Source organism: Tachypleus tridentatus, chromosome 8, assembly GCF_004210375.1.
Source record: "Tachypleus tridentatus isolate NWPU-2018 chromosome 8, ASM421037v1, whole genome shotgun sequence".
Lineage (NCBI taxonomy): Eukaryota > Metazoa > Arthropoda > Merostomata > Xiphosura > Limulidae > Tachypleus > Tachypleus tridentatus.
This window is the reverse complement of record NC_134832.1, coordinates 77,282,527-77,306,104: the sequence shown is the minus strand read 5'-3', so window position 1 is coordinate 77,306,104 and position 23,578 is coordinate 77,282,527. Positions and strand designations below refer to the sequence as shown.

Here is a 23,578-nt window from a genome sequence, read left to right as displayed (position 1 = left end):
TATTATGTAACAATCAATCCTACACTCTTTTAATAGATACTTTATGTATTGGAGAATATTGGAGAATTGTGTATCTATCGAATAGAGAGGTTTGACCTTTTCTTTTATGGTATGATTTTGTATATGGCAACGGGACGCGAATAATGGACCATAGATCCACAGTACTGCAGTCTAAAAATTAGGTCACAACCGGTCTTAAATGTTACGATCAATGAAAAGCAGTGAAACATATTCATATAAGTAATTATTAACTATGATAATGCAGATAAGAAAAGATATGGTGATCACATAGCTTATATAAAAATAATATGAATCTCTTCCAAATTTCATGTATATATGTGTATCTGAATAAATATTATGTTTGTTTGCTTATTACATTTAAAGCTAGAATAATGATTCAGCGAAAATGAAAAATACATGACACTTAACATGAGGGGGTCAGCTCAAGTTTTTAAGCTTTTGAATTGTTTGAATACTAACACATTAGATAAAAACTTTCGAGAATATGGAATTAATAGAATGTTAAACTATTTAGTTCACCTTTGACTAAATTTGTAATTTAATTACAGAGTGTTTTTTGTCTCTAAGTTTCACTTAGATTTTTACTAATTAGAAAATTTATTGTGCTTTCAGGATTTGTAGTAATATTGGATATATATTATATCTTTGCGCATAATTAGTTTATGTCTGCAGCGTTTATTCTTCACAAACGTAACGTTCAAATATATTTATGGTTGTTTTTGCCAGTTTATAGAAAAGCTAAACCATGATAGCGCAAACCTTTATTTTTGTGCTTATTCTGACTGACTTCAACAGATCTGCACATGTAGTGAAGTAACTAAAAATACGGCTGTGACAACAATACTTCTGACAACGGATGTCTGTTTCACAAAAACTGGTCACGAGTTTACTTACTGGCATGAAACTACTGATCTTCATCGAGATACAAACTCACGAAGGGCAAGTGTTTCTTTGACAGCTGGGCTAGTATTGCTTCTTTCTATATGATCATCTGCCTCAAGTGGTAGCACTTCAAAAGATTATCATAGCTAATACGATATAGGTAAGACTGCTGTTTTTGTACCAAAATGTAACCATACGTAAAGTAAAATTGCCTTAAAAAGGGGGAAAGTTTTAAGAAATTTAATAAGCAGCTGTACTTACGAAATCTTACATATATACATACTAAACACTTTGGTTTTAGTAACAACTAGTGTGTATTAAAAAGTTTTACCATTACATTGATTATAACTAACACTAGAAAAATATTCATTGGTGTCAACGTTTTTGTACTCCACTTTCATATTACTTTTAGTCTTAGGTGTAAAAACATACCGAAGGTAAAATACTGAAATATTGATGTCAGCAGATATATTTTTAAAACACACTGAAATTATATACATTTTAAGTCTTGGATAATGACGTAACATAAAAATATTTAAAAACATTAAATGTTAACATTTCGTAGCAAAATTATACATAAAAATAATATGTTTAAGACTGTTAAATAACATCTAATAAAAGAGAGTGGTAAGAAGAAACAGCAAGTAATATGATAATTCGTGATGATCCACTTAAAGTGAAAATGTATCTCAAGACGGCTGGTATGGGTGTTAAAACTTTTAATTAAAATAAAGTATAGAACAACGTTTCGACCTTCTAAGGTCAGTTGCAAACTCTCTTCGTTAATCTGAAAATGGCGTAAGAAGGTCGAAACGTTCTCTATACTTCATTTTAATTAAAATTTTAATACCCATATCAGCCGTCTTGAGAATACATTAATATGATGATTATCTAATTAGTCTATTAATAAGAATTGCAAATTATGATGTCTGTTGTAATGATATTTTAATACCTTACGTTTATGAAAAGAAAGGAAATATTTTACACATTAAATGATAAAAACACAGAAACAAACTGTAACGTACAGGCCTTGTACACACCGTTATTGGCCTTACTCTCTCTGTGGACTTGAGTTTCGTCTGTGCAAGACTTATAAGCACAGCATAGTAAACAAACCAAAGAAATATCATCAGGTCTCTTACAACAGTGATGTGTATATAAAATTCATGGAGTTTTGAGTCCGTTACTTCACCATATAGCAACCTAAATTAATTTACGTACGTTAATAATGTTATGACACTGTGGAATTCATACAGCGAACCAACTATTTAATTATTGTATATATAATATATTGTTAACGATTCATTTTCTTTTTCACCATAGGGTTCCACAAATCAAGGAATGCATTATATCTCTGCAGTACAGATTCTCTTTTAAATTTCCCCTTTGGTAAACTTTTAAGACACGCATACACAATCATTAAACGGTTTTTATGTTGTATAATTTGAAACAATGAATCACACGAAGTGTCATAACATTTACTCTCTCACATACCTAAATTAATTTATGTTACTATATGATGAAATAAAAGGACTTAAAACTCCACAGAGATTTATACTGAAGTGCTTCAAACACTCAATTTCAAACGTGTATTTTTTATCATACGTTGAAGATCGAAAACTTTGAAAACCAGTGTAATCATTTGTGAAATATTTATTCCTGTTTCGGTATCTGAAAACAAAACAACAACTTTATCAGCAAATTTTATTTACTCTTTAATTTTATTTGGGGCTAAATATTAATGGTTATTATTCCCCTATCCTAGAGAGATGGTGCACACTCAAGTTACCAGTGGAACGTGTTCTTGTCTGGAGGAAGGTAAGGTGTGTAAGTGTGGAATAGAAGGTTCTTCCAGAAGACTACAGGTCAGGATGGAGTCTTGGGCCAAATACAAGACTGTGTCCATGGTGACTCTTCTTATTTTAGGACTCGTCTGGGCTGTGTTATTTGTCTCTTTACTTCATTTAAAAAAACTGTGAGCTCCAGTGCAAGTTTATCACACACCATTCGACAACAACTTCCGGTCCAGCACTATCTGACGTCATTCGTTTTCCTGTCGTTGATTAGTTAACTCTATAAAGGCATACTGATTACAGAATTCTGTTGTTAGGGGATGCCAATGAGGTTGTTTTTGATATAACTGTGCAAAAATATTCTTTTGAAAATAGATGTTATTTCCTTTAAAGACTATATTCGTCAACACTTCAGAAAAACGCGCAGTCATCCAAAGCTCTATAGTATATGTATTTTACCTACCTGCATAGGTGGAAATAATCATACTTAAATATTAAACATTGCCCAAATTTTTGTTTGTTTGTACTATTTCTAACTCTTTTATTCTAGTCTTCTGATGTATTTTTATGTATTAATTTTACTGTATGTATCGAATCTTTGTTCAAATGTACAGAAGTCAATAAATGGACTGTTTTGTAACTTTAGTAACAAAGTTTTATACAGATTTAGTGTTAATTAAAGGAGAGTGTACAAATTAACAGTTAACTCCTCAGGTATAAAACCCGGTGAAATTTACTTAAAATGAATTGAAAATTACATTTTAGTCATACTAATTAATATCTCACTATAACCTTTTCATTATTTTTGTATGTAGCTACACATATACACACACACAAATTATACACATTTTCATTACACACATAATTAAAAATACTTTATACATGTTTTGTAACTATTTGGACCTATTATATCTTATACCCTTCAAATCATATATCTTGTATAAAATACATTATACCGCCCTACCTCATATCCTCCATCCTACTAAAGTTTCTATGTGTAAATGTTTTATTTTTCTGTTCTTGTACATTATGATGTATCAAATTTATATCCTGTGTCAGCCTACTATGTGTTATAAATATATATGTATATCTGTGTGTGTATTTATAAATTAAGTAAAGCTTGTTATACATATAATGTAAAGTTAAACTTTGCTTAAAAACGTTCATATCTACATTAAAAGGAAGGACAGTGTTAAAAACAGCAAGACCAAACCTATGATGAAATGAAACATATTTATATATGTATAAAATTCCTGCGCATGGGAGGAAACAATCAACATTTTATTTACTGTCAGTAACTCGTTAGGCCAAAATATGAGCATTGCACTTTATCTAAAACACAATTTCGGTATTTGAGAACATAAATTACACGTTTGTTTTTCTTGTAACTTATGATTAAAACAAAACACATTGACTATAAACATAAAAACAATCATTAACTAAAGGTATATTGGTAAGTTCCCAATATCTTAGTTGATCATGCATATCTGCCAACAGTTTTACTTTCAGGAATGGATATTGTTGTGATTTATTCAAAACACCTTTTTACAACGTAAGCATATATTATTTAATTAACAAAGTTATTGTGAAACTAGAAGACGCTGCTGGCTCCAGTAACGTCATCACTTCTGATAGTGTATTATTCATTCGTTGTATCCATCCATTTCAACTGGTAAAAGGGTCGATCTAATTATGAAATTTGTAAAGAATCATAGCGGATTTAGCGAGACACATGATTCAACACAACAAAGACATACCAAGTTTGGTGCTGAGAAGCGGATATTTTCGGTTTAATGAGAACTACTATCAATAGTTACAAGGTGCTGTTATGGATAACTGTGTAGCTGTAACATTTTAGTTACTTACATGTATTAGAACACTGGTATAAGGAAAATACATAATAAACTAGACCTACGAGTCATATATGTAGATAACATATTCGGAAATTAGAATGACTACTTAAACAATTTATTACTTTTCTATTATTTCCTCAATGACATCTACCCTACGATAACATTCACTAATAAGCACTTCAGAGAATGAAACGTGTCGTTCCTTGATATTCAGATTATCCTAAAAGATGACAAACTTGTAACTGAACTGTGTCACAAGTCTTGTGAGTAACAAGCGTTTTTATAATACCACTCACACCATCTCCTGCACGTTAAACGTGCGAGTATTATGGGGTAACTAAATCATATCAATAAGACTTATACAGTTAATGAAGGTAAATCTAAAACTATACAAGAACCGTTACATAAATTAACCACGAATGTATATCCACACACATTTACTGATAAGACTTTATGAAGCTAGGAAAATAGATCTTACAGTAACAATGCAGAAACATTAGCACAAATAGTTAAATAGTCAAGGGTGTAACCCTGTGCAGAAAGGATGACGCCTCAGGTAGGGGGAGTCGCCAGGCGGGAGTCAGGCAATAGGGGAAGGTGGGGAGACGATGACATCATAGTTCCACGAAATGTTACCAGTGGGAGCGTTGCTAGGGCGCCATGACAAGAGGAAGCTGTAATGTCGCCATGACAACAAAAGTGCTTGGCTAATCATGTTCATCTTATCGTAGTCTACATGTGTCTCATTATCTTATTATGTCATCATTCTAGATTTAATTATGTTCTAAATTTACAAATACTTCTATCACTTTAACAAAACAAGTATTATAACACTGTCACACGTGTTAGTTTCATCACACATATTATCCATCATTTGAAAGAGGCACATATTATGTTCCAGTGTTTTACTTTACATACTTTTAGAATTATCCGTCATGAAACAATTTTATTATACCTAGTGTTTTTATAATATTCAACGAGAAGCCAGTTGTATTTTTATGATTTAGTACAAAATGATCGCAGTTCTCTCTTCTATATCTAATCATACTTTTTGTATTTCTTGAGATTTTCCATTTCTATAACTAATATCTATGTGTCCTGAAAAGGATACTTATTTATCACATTTAGATTTAAGTTAATCACTAAAGTTTAAAGAATTACTATTATAGAAAATCTATATCAAGAGCTTGCTGACTGGAAACTAACAACATATAGGAGTTGTTTTCTGTTTCTGTCTGAAGGTCAATAACTTAACCATTTGCTACAACTAAATTTAATAACTGAATTAACTAATGTTTAACTAATCACATTAATATTATAAAAAGTATTAAGACAGCAAAATTTACCATTCTTTCATATAACACTTACTTCAAGTACAAAACATAGTATACAATTAAAATTCATAAATATTTGCAGTTTTAAAGTACAGATGTAACTGATCTTTTCTTTATACAGTAATCAAAACGTCTACAGCAATGTACTTTAATACCTACTTAGACATGTGACATATTTTGGATTTCATTATACGTTTAAATGGTAATGATACAGGTAGTGTTTGGTCATTGTTTTAGTCTATAGTCTAATTGTTATTTTAACTACCTCGTGTTATCATGTTTCCAAACTAATACATATTTTGAAACACCTGAAAATCAGTGTTGCTATATATCAAAACAAGATTTTGAAATACTCGATATTGAGATCATTGACAGTCACATGACAAAGGTCAGTTCTGAGTTTACCAAATCTATTTCACAATATACACTGAATTTAAAAGTCAGTATACATAGTGATACAAAATAATAAATGTGCATTAAATATATGATGGGACATTTCAGTTAGCGTACAATTCTTGTATACTTTCTATTCAATTAGAATCCATATTCTAATTATTGATTATTCACGTTTCAAACAACTACATGAAAATAAAATCACAAATTCTAAAGATATATTTTATAAGTCCATCATATGTACTTTCTATCGTTACAAAACATTTTACAATATGCTGTATGTTCACTATACTTTAACTTTCAAAATAAAGAGATTTTGTATGCCACTGACATTAGCAGTCAATAAAACAAATTTACTCTTTCGCTTTACATAATGATAAAGAAGAAGCATTGTACAATCATAAACTTTTTAATATTTAATAGAATATTAGGAAATTATTTACATCTCTAAGTTACTACTTGTTTTCGATCTAGGACTCACATAATTATCATTTAAATATAATTTTACAAATATATACTTAGTCTACCTTCTTCAAAGTATAATAAGCTAGACGTAATAGAGTTGTAGTTTTACATCTTAATTATTGACAAAAATGTTATAAGAATTGCGAAAATTTTGTAATGTTTATTGCAGTAACAAAAGTTATGAAATATTGTCACACGGTCCTCTTTAATTTAAAGTTACCTATATTAATATATCAAATAATAAATGATGTCCAGCAGAGATGAGAGAATATTATCTGATTTTAAGGTAGTTTCGTGATCATCAATAAAAAACATTCTTTTGGTAGTAAATACGTGTGCAACATTGAACATATTGTTGCTGCTACGTTATTTCTGTTGGTGAAAGGAAACTTTTTAAGGATTTGTATTTGACGGCAGCCTTGAGGTCTCATGCCAATACCATCCAGGTAAGAATCTGACGAACACCAAGATAATCAGAAATTACCCTCATATAAAGCAACAAAAGTCTTATGTTCAATCTACTCTAGTCATAATACTACCTTTTTTCTTTAAAACTGCAACGTTTTATCAATTTTAATATTTTCCATAATATGGTGATTGGTTAAACAATAATACATTAATTTACTACATTTAGTTGTAGCAAAATGGTTAATGACACTGATAGAAACAGATTTTCTACAATAGTAATATTTTAAATAACATGGTCAACTCAAAGCTCAATGTGATATATAAACGTCCTTTGAAGGACACACAGATGTTAGTTACAGAAATGGAAAATGTCAGGAAATGCAAAAAAGTACGATTAAATATAGAAGGGAGAACTAGCATCAGTCTGTACTCAGTCATAAAAACACAATGAAAAGAATGTAAAGTAAATTATTGGTTATAATATTTGCCTCATTCAAATGATGGATAATATATGTGATAAAAACTGACATATTTACAAGTGTTATAATATACCTTGTTATATTAAAATAATAGTTTTACTTGTAACTCCTAGAACACAATCACATTTAGACTGATGACGTAATCACATATTGAGGCACGTTGAAATACTCTATGCTAAGATCATCATAGTGGCATGGCAATGCGCACTGTGATTCCACTTCGTAGAACTAGCATCACACTTTCTGGATAACATTTGTTACTAAGGCGACATTATAGCTTCCTCCTAGTGACTAATCTTTCTCCTCACCTTATTGCCTGACTCCCATTCGGCACTTCCCTCCATCTGTACTGATGGGATATCCTTTGGTTACAGTGCAACACTAAACTACTCACATGAAAAAAGCTATTTCACACATATTTCATGGAATCGTAAGTTAATCCTATCATTATTTGACAGACATGCGTACAATCTGGCCTGGCATGGCCAAGCGCGTAAGGCGTGCGACTCGTAATCCGAGGGTCGCGGGTTCGCGCCTGCGTCGCGCCAAACATGCTCGCCCTCCCAGCCGTGGGGGGCGTTATAATGTGACGGTCAATCCCACTATTCGTTGGTAAAAGAGTAGCCCAAGAGTTGGCGGTGGGTGGTGATGACTAGCTGCCTTCCCTCTAGTCTTACACTGCTAAATTAGGAACGGCTAGCACAGATAGCCCTCGAGTAGCTTTGTGCGAAATTCCAAAACAAACAAACAAAAGCGTACAATCTTTTCTTGACACCAGAGTTACACAGAAAGCAGATAGAACTCTCCAATTTGCACTATAAACTTTAAACTTACATAAAAATTAAAAATTTGTTTAACAATTTGGAAATCCTTGAGCGCTTGCTACTTATTTTAATGTTAATGACATGTTTTATTTCCTCCATTCAAGAGAATTAATAAAATTCAAGGAATATTTTTGTAAAATTGGATGTAAAATTTAATTTCTTTTAATAGTTGTATCTTAGATCACTTTAGAATAAAAAATCAGACTTTTAGTAACTAGTTTGTTGAATTATTTTGTTTATAAATGACACAACTGAAAATGAATGAAAACACAAAACAGAAAAAAACCCAATAATCCGGGAGCTTTCTCTTATGGGTAAATAGCAAACATAAGTCTACTTGGATATAGATCTTATGCGTGTGATGTTATGCATATATTACAGGTAAGCCGTAGAATAAACACCGCCATTTTGGATGTAGCAGAGAAACAATCCAGTAATCATAATGTAGTTGCTGATATTAGAATTTGGGATCAAGTACTTAAAATGACAATCAGCTGTGCAGCAGTTAGCTGTACAAACAACCAAAGAATCTGGTATTATAATTTTATAGGTTTCCAAAAGAAGTAGTACTTAGAGTTAAATGGACTGTGATAACCAAACGAACAGATCTATACAAGACTGACAAAACTTGGAAACTACTGCCGTAGCACAGGCAATAAGTTATGCACATCCCATTTTATATATGGTTTGTAATACTTGTATATAAAACATACCTTGTCACAATTATATTGCACAAATATTGATAGAATCTGTAGGTTGTAATTATTTGTTACTTCCCAAAATAATGAACTTAAAATCCAGGGCTTATTTGTGTAAAATATACGATAATCTGTACTGAAGGAAGTGTTGTTAAAATACAGGAGGACTTACAATGCAATACAATACGATGTAGTATATCTGGATTGTAAATTCACCACTGACAGAACAAAAACAACTTCGACCTACCCTCGAGTAAGGTATGTAGTTGGGCGTTTTGTACACTTTCCGCAGTCTGTCACAAAATAGTTATAAGCATCAAGACTTTTATGCGCTTTGAGCTGCCTTCCTGTGTAAAGATTTTTTAGAACTAAATAATTTCGGATATCTATATTCTCAAATCGCGTTGGTTATAGCCCTAACTCGGGGCTTCCATTTACAATGTCGACTAATTTACTGGCATCTATCGCGAGTGTCACTGCTAGCAGAATGGAATAAGGATATATCGTGACAAGACCGACTTTTCTATATTTTCCTTCCTATTCTGGACTTGCATATATTGCCTAATTTGCTAGTAAGTTCGTGGAAAATGAATGGAAAACTAGGTGATTGTGTTGCAGAGGCCATATTTAAACAAATAATCTTTACGTCCAATATGGCCGCAAGTTGTTGCCGTGTTTAGTTTTGTCACGTAAACGCATAATCTCTATTCTTATCATATAATTGAGGGGGGAGTGAGCAGCTTGGACATTAAAAATGAAAACTAAATGTTCTAAAGACATAGATTTTTTTAATGTAGATAATCAAGTTACATCTACGTATAAATTAACCATCTTGCTTTTGAAGGGTAATATTTATATAATCGCAAGGAAGAGAAAGACGAATTTCTTCTCTCACATACAAACTGGTAGGTAGAATAGAACCATACAGGTTTTTGTCGTCGCTTTTTTTATTCAGACATTAATTATGCTAGTTTTTTGTCACCAATAAAGTTTATTTAAACCACTATAACACACGTGGTGTATAGTTTCCTAGAAAATAAATTTGTTTGACTTCTTCATGTAACAAATCAACATTTGTTAAGTATATATCAGGTGTATATATGTCTACGAACAAACCTTGTGGTACGTCATTGGAGATGGGTTCTAGGAAATCAAGAGCTACATCTACGTCAGCCTGAGGACGCAGTTGTTTCAGATCACTTCCCTTGCTACCTGGAGGAAAATGTAAGTAGGAATACAGTTTGGTAGCTTCATAAAATGGAAGTCCTATACGCAACATAAAGAATAAAATTAATACATGTTGAAGAAAGTGGCCTACGTGAATTTGTTATTTTTAAATCTCCTATCTTATGTGCTTCAGCAATGTTTATTTGATTAATGCCAACTTATACGCTAAGAAAAATATAGAGACGAAATTTATTCTGTAGCTGTGTTATGTCTACAGTATTTTTTTTTTTACAAACTGTTGTATTGGATGCGTTAACAAATCATTTCACTGTTTTGTCACAAGGCATTTGAAAATTACAACACACGCAATGTAAGATGACTTTGTGACCAATCTGAAATATATTTATTCAGTCTATCACATTTAGGTTTTAATTAATTTATATATGTGTTGGGTGTCATGTGCAAGAACAAAAAAAAACCGCAAATTTTGTAACAGACAAAATAACACGCCGCGACAACCATGCTTTATCAAAAAGCAATTTACTAAATTGTAACAACTGAAATAAACTTTAGCACTTACCAAAACATAGTTAATAAACATGTACCTGGCCATAACTTGATACTAATGTTAATGAACAATGAAACATAATTATCATTATTAATTAGTTTAGATGAAAAAGTACTTAATCCTGAAAAAAAATCAAAATCACCTTTCTATATTATCAACAACATCAAGTGACAAAAAGCAGTAATTCACTAACTATCTCGTTTATGAATTTTATGGCAGGGTATTTATTCACTGCTTAGGTCACGAGAGTGCATCTCATAAGATCATAAATTTACATAATTTTATGCTATATTAATAACATTCTTACCTTCAAAAGATCGATTTCTGGTTACTTCTCTCCGTGGTGTTAACGACACTGCTCCTCTCGGTACAACAGTTGCATCCTGATCAATCAAGAGTAACAATAGCATTTAGTCGATCTTCTTCTTTTATTTATTCCTGTAAGTAAAGACTTTTAAAATATTGTTTGAAAATAAATACATTATTTCGTATTGATTTAAAATTACAAATGAAAAATATCTCACTCAACTCTTTACCTATTAGCATATATTGTTATCATTTCCGAATGGTAGATCAAGATATATTTTTTCTATGATATTTTTGAAAGGTCTTAATTCATATGTCAATCAAATATTAATTAATGTCAACTGATAAGAAATTTTACTGATTTTTTTATTTTTTACAGTTGAAATAACGCAATGTTTTAATGAACTTAATAAATGAAATGTAGCTCCACTGGAGTATTTTGTCCTCTTTGTTTCTTCTTTACTGGAGAGAGGGGCGAGATAAGAAGGTATAGAAGTACTTTAGCATTGTTTTTTAGTGACTAATCTGGTTATCTTCTTCACCTTTAAAGCCAGCGATGGTGACACAATGATGGTAAGATGGATCACCTGTAACCGACCCCTAATATAAGGAACTTTTTTTTTTAAATTTCTGAAGAAGCAGGTAGTAACAATTGCCAGTCGATTCCGTTCAGGCTATGGGGGATAAAAATTTATTAGAATTAAGACAATTTTAAATGGAAATATTTATCACAAATGCGTTTTTAATTTGCTAAGTAAAGAAATGTAGGATTGTTTGTATGTGCAAGCCTTACGTTTTCAAATGTATACGCATTTTACAAAAAAAGACCTAATCTTAGGTTTCAAGAAACTATGATATAAACTAAAATAAATATTAAATTCAACGAGAAAACGAAAATAACTGCAAACAAATGGCATATTTTTCAGGCACTAAATGATTTCGATGACATAATGTGGTTTGGTATATGCTGACAGTAGTATAATTAAGCCAGAACATTCGAATAACTGAAATATGAAATTAGTTATTAATATAACACATTGTAACTTCTGTCGGTTATTATTGACCTGGCCCGGTATGGCCAGGTGGGTTAAGACGTTCGACTTGTAATCTGAGGGTCGCGGGTTCGAATTCCCGTCACACCAAACATGCTCGCTCTTTCAGCCGTGGGGGCGTTATAATGTAATGGTCAATCCCATTATTCGTTGGTAAAAAGAGTAGCCTAAGCGTTTGAGGTGGGTGATGATGGCTAGCTGCCTTCCCTCAGGTCTTACACTGCTAAATTAGGAACGGCTAGCGCAGATAACCCTCGAGTAGCTTTGCGTGAAACTCAAAACAAACAAACAAAGCTTTGCGCGAAATTCATAAAACAAACAATACTATTGACCTAGATCTATGTGACACTTTTATCTTTTTGAGTTTGAAATTTAAACTTCTTAAAACTTTAAGTATAGTAAATTACAAAAACAGAAGATAAGTATTAGTTATGAGTACAAACAGTATTTTTGGTCTCATTTTATCATTCCAGTTTACATTAATTTAGATTAGTGCTTTAAAATAATTCACGCTTCACGTCTGTGTTTGATATAAGGATCGGAATATTCACATGTTGCAACTTGATACACAGTTTTGTTCCTTACTGATTATAAATACTCTAGGAAATATATAATCAAAGACATTGCTAGTCTTTTACGATGACTGTAAAACAAATCACTATATGCTAACGCAAGTTGACATGAAACGTTTTTCAAAAAAAAAAAAACTACCAAAAATCATTTACATCATTTAACCATTATTCTTATGTAATCAGGAGTTAAAATTCCTAGGTTAACTACTTTAACGCTAACAGGTTAAATTTTCAAGTGTAAGATAAAATATTGAATACTTGTACAATTGTGAATAGTTTTCTTAACGTAATATAGCAACAGATATTTAAAACCTAGAGTAAACATCATTCTTTTGCCACTAATAACTGATTAGATTAATAAATATTTAGATGTTAAGTAAAAAACAAATTGCACTTAATGCTACACAAACCTAGTCCACACAAACAAATATAATTAGCAGGGTTAACCCTATGTGTACAAAGAAAATTATATAATTTAAATCCTGTTTTACGGTAATTTTGATAGACAGGCTTAAACAATGCCGTTTGGAGTAAGCGCTGTAAGGTAATAATAATAAAGGCTAAATACTGCAGATAGACGAAAGAATCGTTAGTTGATAAGAGCTTTCGACCTAAGATAATTGGTTTTGATTTAATGTATATCATTATGTTACACTGAAATCATATATTAAGTATTTTAAATTAATTTCCTACTTTTATGTTAGCCTGGTTTAGAATGTTAATGTACGCTTCAGTTCACAAGTTTTGGACTGTTAATGTTACCGTAACATATATTTGGTAAGTATCTATATCTTAATGTAGGCCTTACATCGTGCTAACATGACCTTACATAAATTAAATGTAGCAAAGTAGTGCCTAGGCCAATTTCTTTCATTTCCAATATATTAAACTACCTGTAAAATATTTAATTATCCTTTAAAAGATCTTTTATTTTTCCTTGAACGATAAAATAATTGCTCGTTAGTCCTAAAATTTTCCCCCACAACTGTACTTTCTCAAGCCTATTTTTGTCTTGAAGAATGATACACGAATTTTTCAAAATAATTATTTCCTCCACTGATAATATATGACCGCATGTGGATATAAAATCCATAGTAATTGGTAGTAGATATTATATAGCTGTTTTTAACTTAACTAAAAAATCTAACTAATAATATTATAAAATTCTGTTTACTAGAAGCAATCACAGGCCTAATACCACATAACAGATAACGTTAAGTCTTCAATACAAGCTATGCTCCAAAGCTACTTTATCGGAATCTTTTCCGTGAAACCCCGAATATTATTTGTCCAAACAATGGATTTAGGTGCCGTAGGTTCTTCTACAGTATTACTGATTGTAGCTTCACAAACAGCTTGTTAATAAGCCAAAAATATTATAAAAATATTTATTTGGATAAATCAGAAAGAATACAGAAACTATTTTAATGACTGAAAAAACTGAATTCGAGCACTGTGAAAAATCTCTTCATAAATACGGCCCGGCTTGACCAATTGCGTTAAGGCGTTCGACTCGTAATCCGAGGGTCGCGAGTTCGAATCCCGGTCGCACCAAACATGCTCGCCCTTTCAGTTGTGGGGGCGTTATAATGTAACAGTCAATTCCACTATTCGTTGGTAAAAGAGTAGCCCAAGAGTTGGCGGTGGGCGGTGATGACTAGCTGCCTTCCCTCTCGTCTTACACTGCTAAATTAGAGACGGCTTGCGCAGATAGCCCTCGAGTAGCTTTGCGCGAAATTTAAAATAACTAAAAAAATAAATAACTAGATCCCATTGTTTAAGTTTCAATACTCTTACCAAACAATTGTACAGTTTTTGTTTATTAAACACTCGAAATATTTTAAAAATTTGCGTGAAATTCAAAAACACAAACAAACAAACTCTTCATAAACAACTTATTTCCAACCATTTCTATTAACATTATTTGAAAATCAAATATAAATTATAATGATAAATAGTCGTGAGGCTGCTTATCAATTTTATATAAGGCACACATCACATTTAAAAAAATGTGTTAACAGAAGTGCTTTTGAAATGAGGAAATTTTGGTTCTCTGATCGTTATTATATTTTTTGAATCGTGATCTACTTTTTAGTCGTGCAAGTTTGGTATAACATAAATCAACTATAAATTTCAGGTAAAATAAGTGAAACTTAAGTCTTTGGAAAGATATTAGTAACAGTATTTATTAAAAGTGGTTATTACATTATTGTATTAATATACAAATAAGAAAGCAGCATGCAGTTAAAATGGCTGTGTGAGTTCCAATAACGTCCAATATTTCATAAATTATGTATATGTGTGTGTTGGAACTTCAAAAATAATACCTTCTGCAAAACACAATATTTTTCATATGTATGTCAACTGATGGGCTACTCTCTTACCAACGAATAGTGGGATTGACCATAACGCTATAACGCTCCCACGGCTGGAAGGTCGTGCACGTTTGGTGTGACGGGAATTCGAACCCGCGACCCTTGGACTGCGAGTCGGGTGCCTTAACCACCTGGCCATGCCGGATGTTACTGTGGAATTTCGACTATCACAAATCATTAAAATGTAAAACACATTTCCCAAGTTGTTTAAAGATTGTATTCATTCTATGACTATTTAAGCATTTATTTATATTTTAGAGATTTAGTTCATATTCAGTAATGATAATTGTATCCCACTAAACACGTTGTATTTAGAACATAGAAATAGTATGCGTTTTACAAAAACAAATTTAATGAATTACAAGAAAAAAATTTATAACGAAAATGTATGTTATACGCTGTTAGTGGCAAGCTATTTCATAAACTACTGAGCAGGAAATACTTAAATAAAATCACCTGAACATGAACTATTAAAAGCTATGATGTTTCAGGTTTATACACATACATTACTTAATAATTACCTTTCCAAGACATTTGGTTGCTTGGTTCGGTGTCTTATAGCGCAAAGCAACTAGGCTATCTGCGACAAACGTTCGGTAAAAAGTTAAAATTAAAGTAAAATTATTAAAATTCAGGGTAGATTCAAAAATCACCGTTAGTCATCTGAAGTTGGCTTTTCCAGTCCTGGTTTCGAGTTATTCAACATTAGGTCCATTTTCAGAGAGTCAAGTAGTACAGGTTTAAAACGATTTGTAGGAACATTTTAATTATTATAACTTGCCAGGATGACTGACGGGTAGTTCAAACAGCAGCGTTAGTCACTTGATGTTGGCCTTTCCAATCCCGGTTTCGAGTTACTTGACGTTATGGCCATTTTCTAATTTCAAATCGAACTAGGTGTTCTTTGATTCTTAAAAGGGAATCTCATTTTAAAAGGTATAATGTATAAATTAAAAACTTAAATAGTATTATATAGATTAATGGCCTTTAAAAACTAAAAACATTTCTAAGGTGGACAGTGTCACCATTGCCAATAACACTGTATAATGTTATGGATAAACCTTGGGACAGAATATGTTTAAAATGGTGCCGTCGTTCAGAGCCATAACGACGGCACAAACAGTAAAATGTGGCTTATTGTGACCTGAGTGTTACACAGACAACACATTAGTCAATCAGTGCTAGATAAAATAAAACGATGAGTTAAAAACCTGTGACCAATGCATAGACTAATTAGAGCAACTTCCTCTTTCCGATCCTTACGGAAGCAAGATGGACAATGTCCACTAGAGGGTTTTATTTGGAAAAGCTGTTGTGAGTCAACTGCCAACTGGTATGGAGCCGAGCCTTGAATACAAGACCATAGTCCATGTATGGAACAGGCACAGCAGTGATAGTACCAGAGCAGACAGATTTTGCTGTGGTGTCAGTAAACGACTGAGGGCAACCTGTAGCTGCTGCTCAATATACCTTATGTTTCATGACTGACATGAGATGTAAAAGTCATCAACACAGAGCCCATTTGCAACAGTAAGACGGAGTTGTTCAGTGATGGCATCAGTCTTTACACTGAAAAGCATGACACTCACAACACAGCCCTGAGGTACTCCAACATTCTGTAGAAACAAACGGGAAAGTGTTGAATCCACACATTTGAAGAATTGCCTTTCCATTAAAATATTGTTAATAAAAATGGTCAAATGGCCATGTAACCCGTATATAAGGAGATTTCACAAAATGCTATACCTCCATATTGTATAATAAGCCTTCTCAATGTCAAGGAACATTGATACAAGATGTTGTCATTTGAAAAAGGCTTCTCTCATTGACGTTTCACATTGAATCAGGTGGTCCACGGTAGAATGCTGTCGTCGGATCTTGGAGTTTGCTGAAATGTATGTCAAGGACAGGGATGGATGCTGAAGTTGATTCATCAACTTTTTAACCATGGAGGTGAAAAGACTTTTCATATGGTCTAAGAATTATTCTTTTGGAGGCGCAGAGAGATCCATCTGCACTCTCACTGTAGTAATGGAATGAAGTGCAGCAGCAGCATATGTACGAGATGAAGTGGTGAACAGCAACTTTCAAGACTCAGGGTAAGTAATGTTGTGAATCATTTTTAAATGCTGCACCACTTTTTCTTTCAATCATTTCGGGCAAGATTGAAAGTAAGACAGATGAGAGCCATTGCAATTGATGCAATGAGGGTCTGTTTCACACTCACAGGCATTGTGTTCTTTGCCACTGCAATGAGCACACATCAATGAACCATGACACGATGTCTTTGAGTAACCAAACCACTGACACTGAAAACATCTGAGAAGGTCTGGAATGTACTTTGCAATTAAGATAACCTGCCCTGCTGGTGGCAGGAGGATATGGTGATGTAAATGTTAGAATGAGGATATTGGTCAGCATCATAATTACATCTTTGTGAGTGGAGATATGCCTCACTGCAGAAACTCCTTGGGTGGAGAAACTAGCATGAATCTCTGACTCAGTAATGTTCTTCAAATCTCTCTCAACAATAGCTCCTCATGACGAAAACAAAGTAGCATGAGGCATAACCTCAGCAGGTGTACCCCCAATTTACTTTGAATACAGTTCACTGTGTTGAGATGTGGATGTTTTCACCAATATGTCACCAGAGCAAAGCTTCTTTACTAACTTTGAAGAGCCAGCAAGTTCTCTTCTGAATGAAAAAGGGAGACATTTACCCTAAAGGTTTGTCTGAAAGAATATGTAGTATAAGAAAATGTGGTACAGGTGTTACAGATGTTGAAGATTGCTGCTCAGAATCTTCAAGATGTGGCCATTTACCTATGAACTGTTTCTTCACTATTTTATTTAAGTTTTTATTTGGAGGATTCATAATAAAAAAAGAATATTTTGGTGCCCACTGACCATACCCATCATGAAACCCTATGAGGGGATGCACTATAATGCCAAACAACTATGCAGCAATGCCAGGGTTTTGTGAGCACTATACCAAAACACCAGCATCAGATACAATGTCCACAACACTTGTTGAGAACATCCAACAATGGTACTTTGGTTGACCCTAGTCCAAGTGGACCATTCGACTGACCCTAGGGGGCCACCTCAAGGCTGCCCACTTACAGGAATTCAAGATCAAAGTGGTGCATTAGAGTTGGATCCCTCAACCACCAGGATCCTCTCCTCCCCTTCACAGGTCACCACATATGGCAAATATATCAGTAGATGTTTGGATCCCAGAGGAGATAAACTAAAAGAACAGAACCTTCCATGTACAGGAATCCATATTGAGGGACTAGACTTTTGGCTTATGAATTACAAAAATAATGCTCAATTAACTTCTCCACTGTTTTTCAGCCACAAAATATTTAAAATCAATACACTCAGGTAAGCATACAAACTAGAAATGTAGCACCTTATTGTAGTAAGTTTAAAGTGAAACACATTTTTGTTAATTTTAAATGTTTTGAACTTGTATTATACAGGGTGTTAGGAAAGTCACTGTGCATTTATATATTTATTAACAGTCTTGTTTCAATATAGAATACAGGAGGTAAATATGAATGACAATTATAAACAATGTTGAAAGTGACCCCCGTTGGCATCAATACAGGCCTGGATCCTTCTTATTTTGTTTCTAAACACCGCTAACAGTTGCTGGCTTGAAATAGACTGAATAGACATATGATTACAAAACTGCACAGTGACTTTCCAAACACCCTGCATAATACATTTGTAAATAAAATTTAATATTTTCTCCAGTGTTTGCACAGAAACAAAACCACAGTTAATAACTAAATGAATTTTAATTTCAGAATCAGTACTCATTATGACAAAATATTTATTATTATTTTTAAGATTTTTGAGATTATTTTAAAACAAAAAAACCTAGTGAATAAAAAAAATGTATAAACTACAAACACTATTTTACACAACCTTGATGATTAATGCATCATGTGAATGCTACTCATTTACCAACTGATTACTTCTTGTTTGTACTAAAGAAGCTAATACATGTACAATAAAGATAACAATAAATCATAAAACTGCTAGATGATACCAGAACCTAAAAATCATGGTATTACATTTATATGAATATATCCTGCATAAGAAAATGGAAGTAGTAGATTGCATTTTCAATCACTTACAAACAAAGTTTCAATTTCAACTGCAACTTATCAATGTAATTAATGTAATATTTGAGCTCTGCATAGTAAACTCTACTCAAATTCATCTAAAAGACTGTTTCCTTCCACATAATTAAATTTACACAATACCTCATGTTATTCTAGAAATGATTTTTTCTTTCCTTTAAACAGTGAATGAACATACACAATTCAGTAATTACTTACATGGCTCTAGCTAAGCAAGAAATAAAGATTTCTAAATCATATCCTCTCAGTGACTAAATTATTTATTTCTTAAGCAAATGAATAAACTTTAACTGTAATAAAAACAGATGTTTACAAGTATTTTACAATTTACTAGTATCAGAAATTATCAGGGTTTTCTTTCATTTCTTTAGCAAGTCGTTTATGTATTATATCTAACAGTGAAGCTTCACTTGATGGTAGATTGTAACTAACAAACACTTGTTTTCCTGTTTTCTGACTAAGTTTCATTGCCAAACTAGATGATAATGCATCTACATGATTTCCCAGTAAAAATGTAGAACTAGGTAGTTTATCATATGGAGTCTTCATAGCTAGAGCTAGGTTACATAGTCTCTTTTCTTGTCCAATCCACAAAAAGAAACTGTCAACCATCTTCAACACAAAGAACTCAACAGTACTTCCAAATACAGTTTCAGAAAATTGATGTGTCCTCAGTGTTGGTAGAATTAAAAGCTCAGTAGAATCATTACAGTTCATTTTGTGTTTCCAATTCCAAAAAGTTTCTAGGGATATCAATTTATTTGTTTTTTTAATAAATCTGAAAGTAAAAAAATATTGTAATTATAAGTTATAACACTACCTCACTATCATGATTTATGGAACAATTATTTTCCTTACAAGGTGTTGCAAATGTAAATGAACATTTAGAAAAGAATCAACAAATACTTTAAAAGATAACTGTCAAAGTCTTAGAGAAAGATTAATTATTTACACATTTGCACCAGAGTATATATAAACTTACTGTTAGTTATGCATTCAATCATATCACAAATTCAATTGTTTAAGGTTCCTACAATATTTCTGGTGGATAGAATTCACCACATAAACAATGTAGTCAAATAGAGAAAGAAAAGCAGAAATTATGGTTTATTTCTATATCATAAAATACTGTAATCCTTACATCATATAAGACTAACAATTAGAATATAAATTCTCAATATTTAGGCATATAACACATTTTCCAAAATGTTTCTAATCTACCACTTTGTATAGAATATCCTTTCAGAGTATCAGCTATTCATGTGTAATATTATTATTAAATATATTAATATTTTAACTGTCATTAAGTGGATGATATTTTTTACACTATTTTATACTAAAATAGGAGATCTAACCTATCTAAAAACCAGTGTGTGTGTGTGAAATATTATAAATGCAATGAATGTTGGAACCACCTAATCTAGAGCCAAGAACATAAAATTTATCCAGAAAGTAAAAGTATCAATTCAATTTAAACTTGAATGTTTCTGAACTAAGCTATTTTCTTTTATATCACAATTGCTAAGCAACATGACATAAAAACCATTGTTGAAAAGTAGTTACCAAAACACAATAGCTTTTCTATATATTAAAAGTTAATTTAATTGATTTTTGCTAATAATTGTTTTATGAATATGTCATAAATTCATTTCATGAATGATCGTAATTCCTGATTATTTCACAAAGGCACTCACCAACATTTGACTGCACTTTTCTATCTCTTTTGTTTGTCAAGTTTGATTTTGCAAAATTTATTTATTTCAGTCAGCTATGAAATGTAAAGTTAGGGTATACTATGGGTGGAACTGGTAGCACTTGCTTTGTCATTTTTCATGGGATATACTCTATTCAGTTATAATATTTATATTAATGTTATCACATTTCACAACACTTTGTTTCAATGAAATATCTATACCGTAACTTTATTATTATTGTTTGTAAACATACTTTGTAGACACCATAAAAGGGCACATTAATGCATTTTCCGTTAAAGACAATGCAAGTTATCGAGCAATAAAGTGTAAGATTGAGGGACTTGTTAAATCAAGATATTTAACATAATATAGCATTTTGAAACAATATGGGACCTACTGGTTCATCTTGGCTGTTTTACACTCTAAACTAACTTAAAAAACCCTTTAAAACCAGCCCATATAATCAATATACTTACAAAGCTTTTTCTAAAGCTAATTTAAATTTGTTGCCTCTACAACATCTGAAAGCAACCCATTCCAAAAGCCAACCACTATGTAAGAAAAATAAAACTGCCTCAGCTGAAGATGACTCCTACCCTGCCAAAATTTATACTTGTGTCCCCTAGTCCTACTATTTTCACTCTTAAATATGACAAAAGATGATGCATCAACATTATCACTTCCCTTTACAATCTTAAACACCTCAATCAGATCCCACTAACACTTCTATTATCAAGAGAAAACAAAAGAAATATTTAAGCATCTTCTCGTATGACAACCCCTCCCTCCCAGGCACCATTCTAATAACCTATCTCCAAATCCTTTCCAACTATTCAATGTCTTTCCTAAGGTAAGGAGCCCAAAACTGAATATAGTATTCCAAATGTGACCTAAGCAATGACCTCTAGAATGAAAGTACAACCTCTTTAGACTATTTCTGTAGATACAACCTAAAATCCTATTTGCCATACTACTAGCAATAGCACAGTTTGGATGGCTTTAGAGACTTATCAACTATTACTCCAAGATCTCTTTTAGCCCATCCAAGTTATACTAAATCAAAATTAAGATAACCCACATGCATGTATTATAATTAAAACCTATCTACCATTTAGTTGCCCAACTCACTAGATGATCTATATCTTTTTGTAAATCAGCAGTATCCTTTTCACAGCTAGCAACACCAAGATCTTAATATCATATGCAAATTTAAGTAACTTATTGACTATTCCTTTATCTACATCATTAATGTAAATAAAAAAAGACTAGAGGTACCCAGTTTGACTGAACTCCATTTGTAACTACCCTCTGCATTTTTCAATCCAGCCATTCTTCTACCCAATTTGCTAACTTACACCCCACACCAACAGAGACAATTCTTTACACAAGCCTTTTATGTGGCAGTTGTCAAATGCTTTCTGAAAATCTACACCTTTACCCTTATCTACACAAACAGTAACCTTTTCAAAGAATACCAAAGTTTTGTAAGGCAAGATTGTCCCTTAGTGAAATTATGTTGACTATCCAATAAAATTTTAAACGTCGTTAAATTACTTTGCAAAGCATTTTTAATAGGGTTTCCACAACTTTTTCCACAGCAGATGTAAGAATAATGTGTCTGTGATTACTGGGACAATTTCTTTCTCCTCCCTTCAAAGGAAGGTACATAACTAAATACTAAAAATATAGCTTTCAGATTAATTGCTAGTACTAGTAGCAGTATTAACTACAAATCATGTGAAGTCAATGGTATACATATTACAAACTCTTTATGAAATCCAAAACCTAAATTAATAAATTTTAAGTGAAATACTAGTTATTATTCACATATTAATAGAAAATAAAGTGTTGTCTATTTTTGAAAAAATCTGCTTCAAGATAAAACTTATAACAATGATAATATTTATAATCCACTCAAAGCTTAATCTTTACACTTTAAAATGTAAAAATAACAAGTAATAGTTAGCTTATACAGGTTACTGATCCACTACAACTATAACAGAGAAAGAACAAAATAAGCTTACTTTGTTCACAATAAATAACATTGCCTTCTAGATTTAACTCTTTTTAGTTAAATATAATTAGTCCCTAGGCCTACATTATAATGTGCTACTGCAACTGTGTACTTGATTTCAGACATTTTTTAGGCCTAACTTAAACCATTTTTATACTGTTGAAATTTACTAATATGTTGTAAATAGATATATATCATATTTTTTATTAACTTAAGTATACACTCATTATAAAAATACAATACAAGTAATATTTATTCTAACATTCTATGACGTAACTCTTTACCTGCGTATTTACTTTTGATAAAGCGACCTCTACAATATATTAATTTGAAATTATCAAATAAAAACCAAAAGTGTCTGAGATTGTAATGACTGAAGTAATCTTGATTTTCAGAATATAGTTTCATTCAACGTAAATTTTTTAACATTCATCAAGATTTTGCATTTAGTTAATCACATCTCAAGGTCGCAAACGTGCTAATCCTTTTACACAGGTAATAACTATATATTGCAACATTTGTGTTT

At 32.0% G+C, this 23,578-nt stretch overlaps 1 protein-coding gene and 1 long non-coding RNA gene across 12 annotated transcripts; one reads left to right on the top strand and one right to left on the bottom strand.

Annotated features, from left to right (window-relative positions):
- The first annotated feature begins 821 nt into the window (after positions 1-821).
- LOC143222731 (uncharacterized) lies at positions 822-3,341 on the top strand. The gene is made up of 2 exons (XR_013012445.1): positions 822-1,063; positions 2,669-3,341. It is a non-coding gene; the product is annotated as an uncharacterized LOC143222731 (long non-coding RNA).
- On the bottom strand, positions 2,874-23,367 carry LOC143222730 (radial spoke head protein 9 homolog). Of its 11 annotated transcripts, none has more exons than XM_076449650.1 (4): positions 11,734-12,045; positions 11,193-11,323; positions 10,267-10,416; positions 2,874-2,989 (listed from the first exon to the last, which is right to left on the bottom strand). In XM_076449650.1, exons 2-4 carry the CDS (start codon positions 11,293-11,295, stop codon positions 2,967-2,969), a joined length of 276 nt encoding a protein of 91 aa, XP_076305765.1. In that variant the 5' UTR covers positions 11,296-11,323; positions 11,734-12,045; the 3' UTR covers positions 2,874-2,966. The 11 variants fall into 11 exon arrangements, 9 of the variants coding, with proteins under 9 accessions (XP_076305765.1, XP_076305764.1, XP_076305766.1 ...); XR_013012444.1 differs by lacking the exon at positions 2,874-2,989 and adding an exon at positions 3,483-4,382 and having other exon boundaries at positions 10,267-10,362; positions 11,193-11,268; positions 11,734-11,973; XM_076449649.1 differs by lacking the exon at positions 2,874-2,989 and adding an exon at positions 3,483-4,382 and having other exon boundaries at positions 11,734-12,023.
- Positions 23,368-23,578: the final 211 nt, after the last annotated feature.

Bases quoted from the DNA above. Each gene is read 5' to 3' on its own strand.
- LOC143222730 (XM_076449645.1), bottom strand. From the start codon at position 11,295: ATGCTATTGTTACTCTTGATTGATCAGGATGCAACTGTTGTACCGAGA. The intron at 10,417-11,192 runs GTAAGAATGTTA...TGTTGCGTATAG, and splicing joins CAGAAATCGATCTTTTGAAG to GACTTCCATTTTATGAAGCT.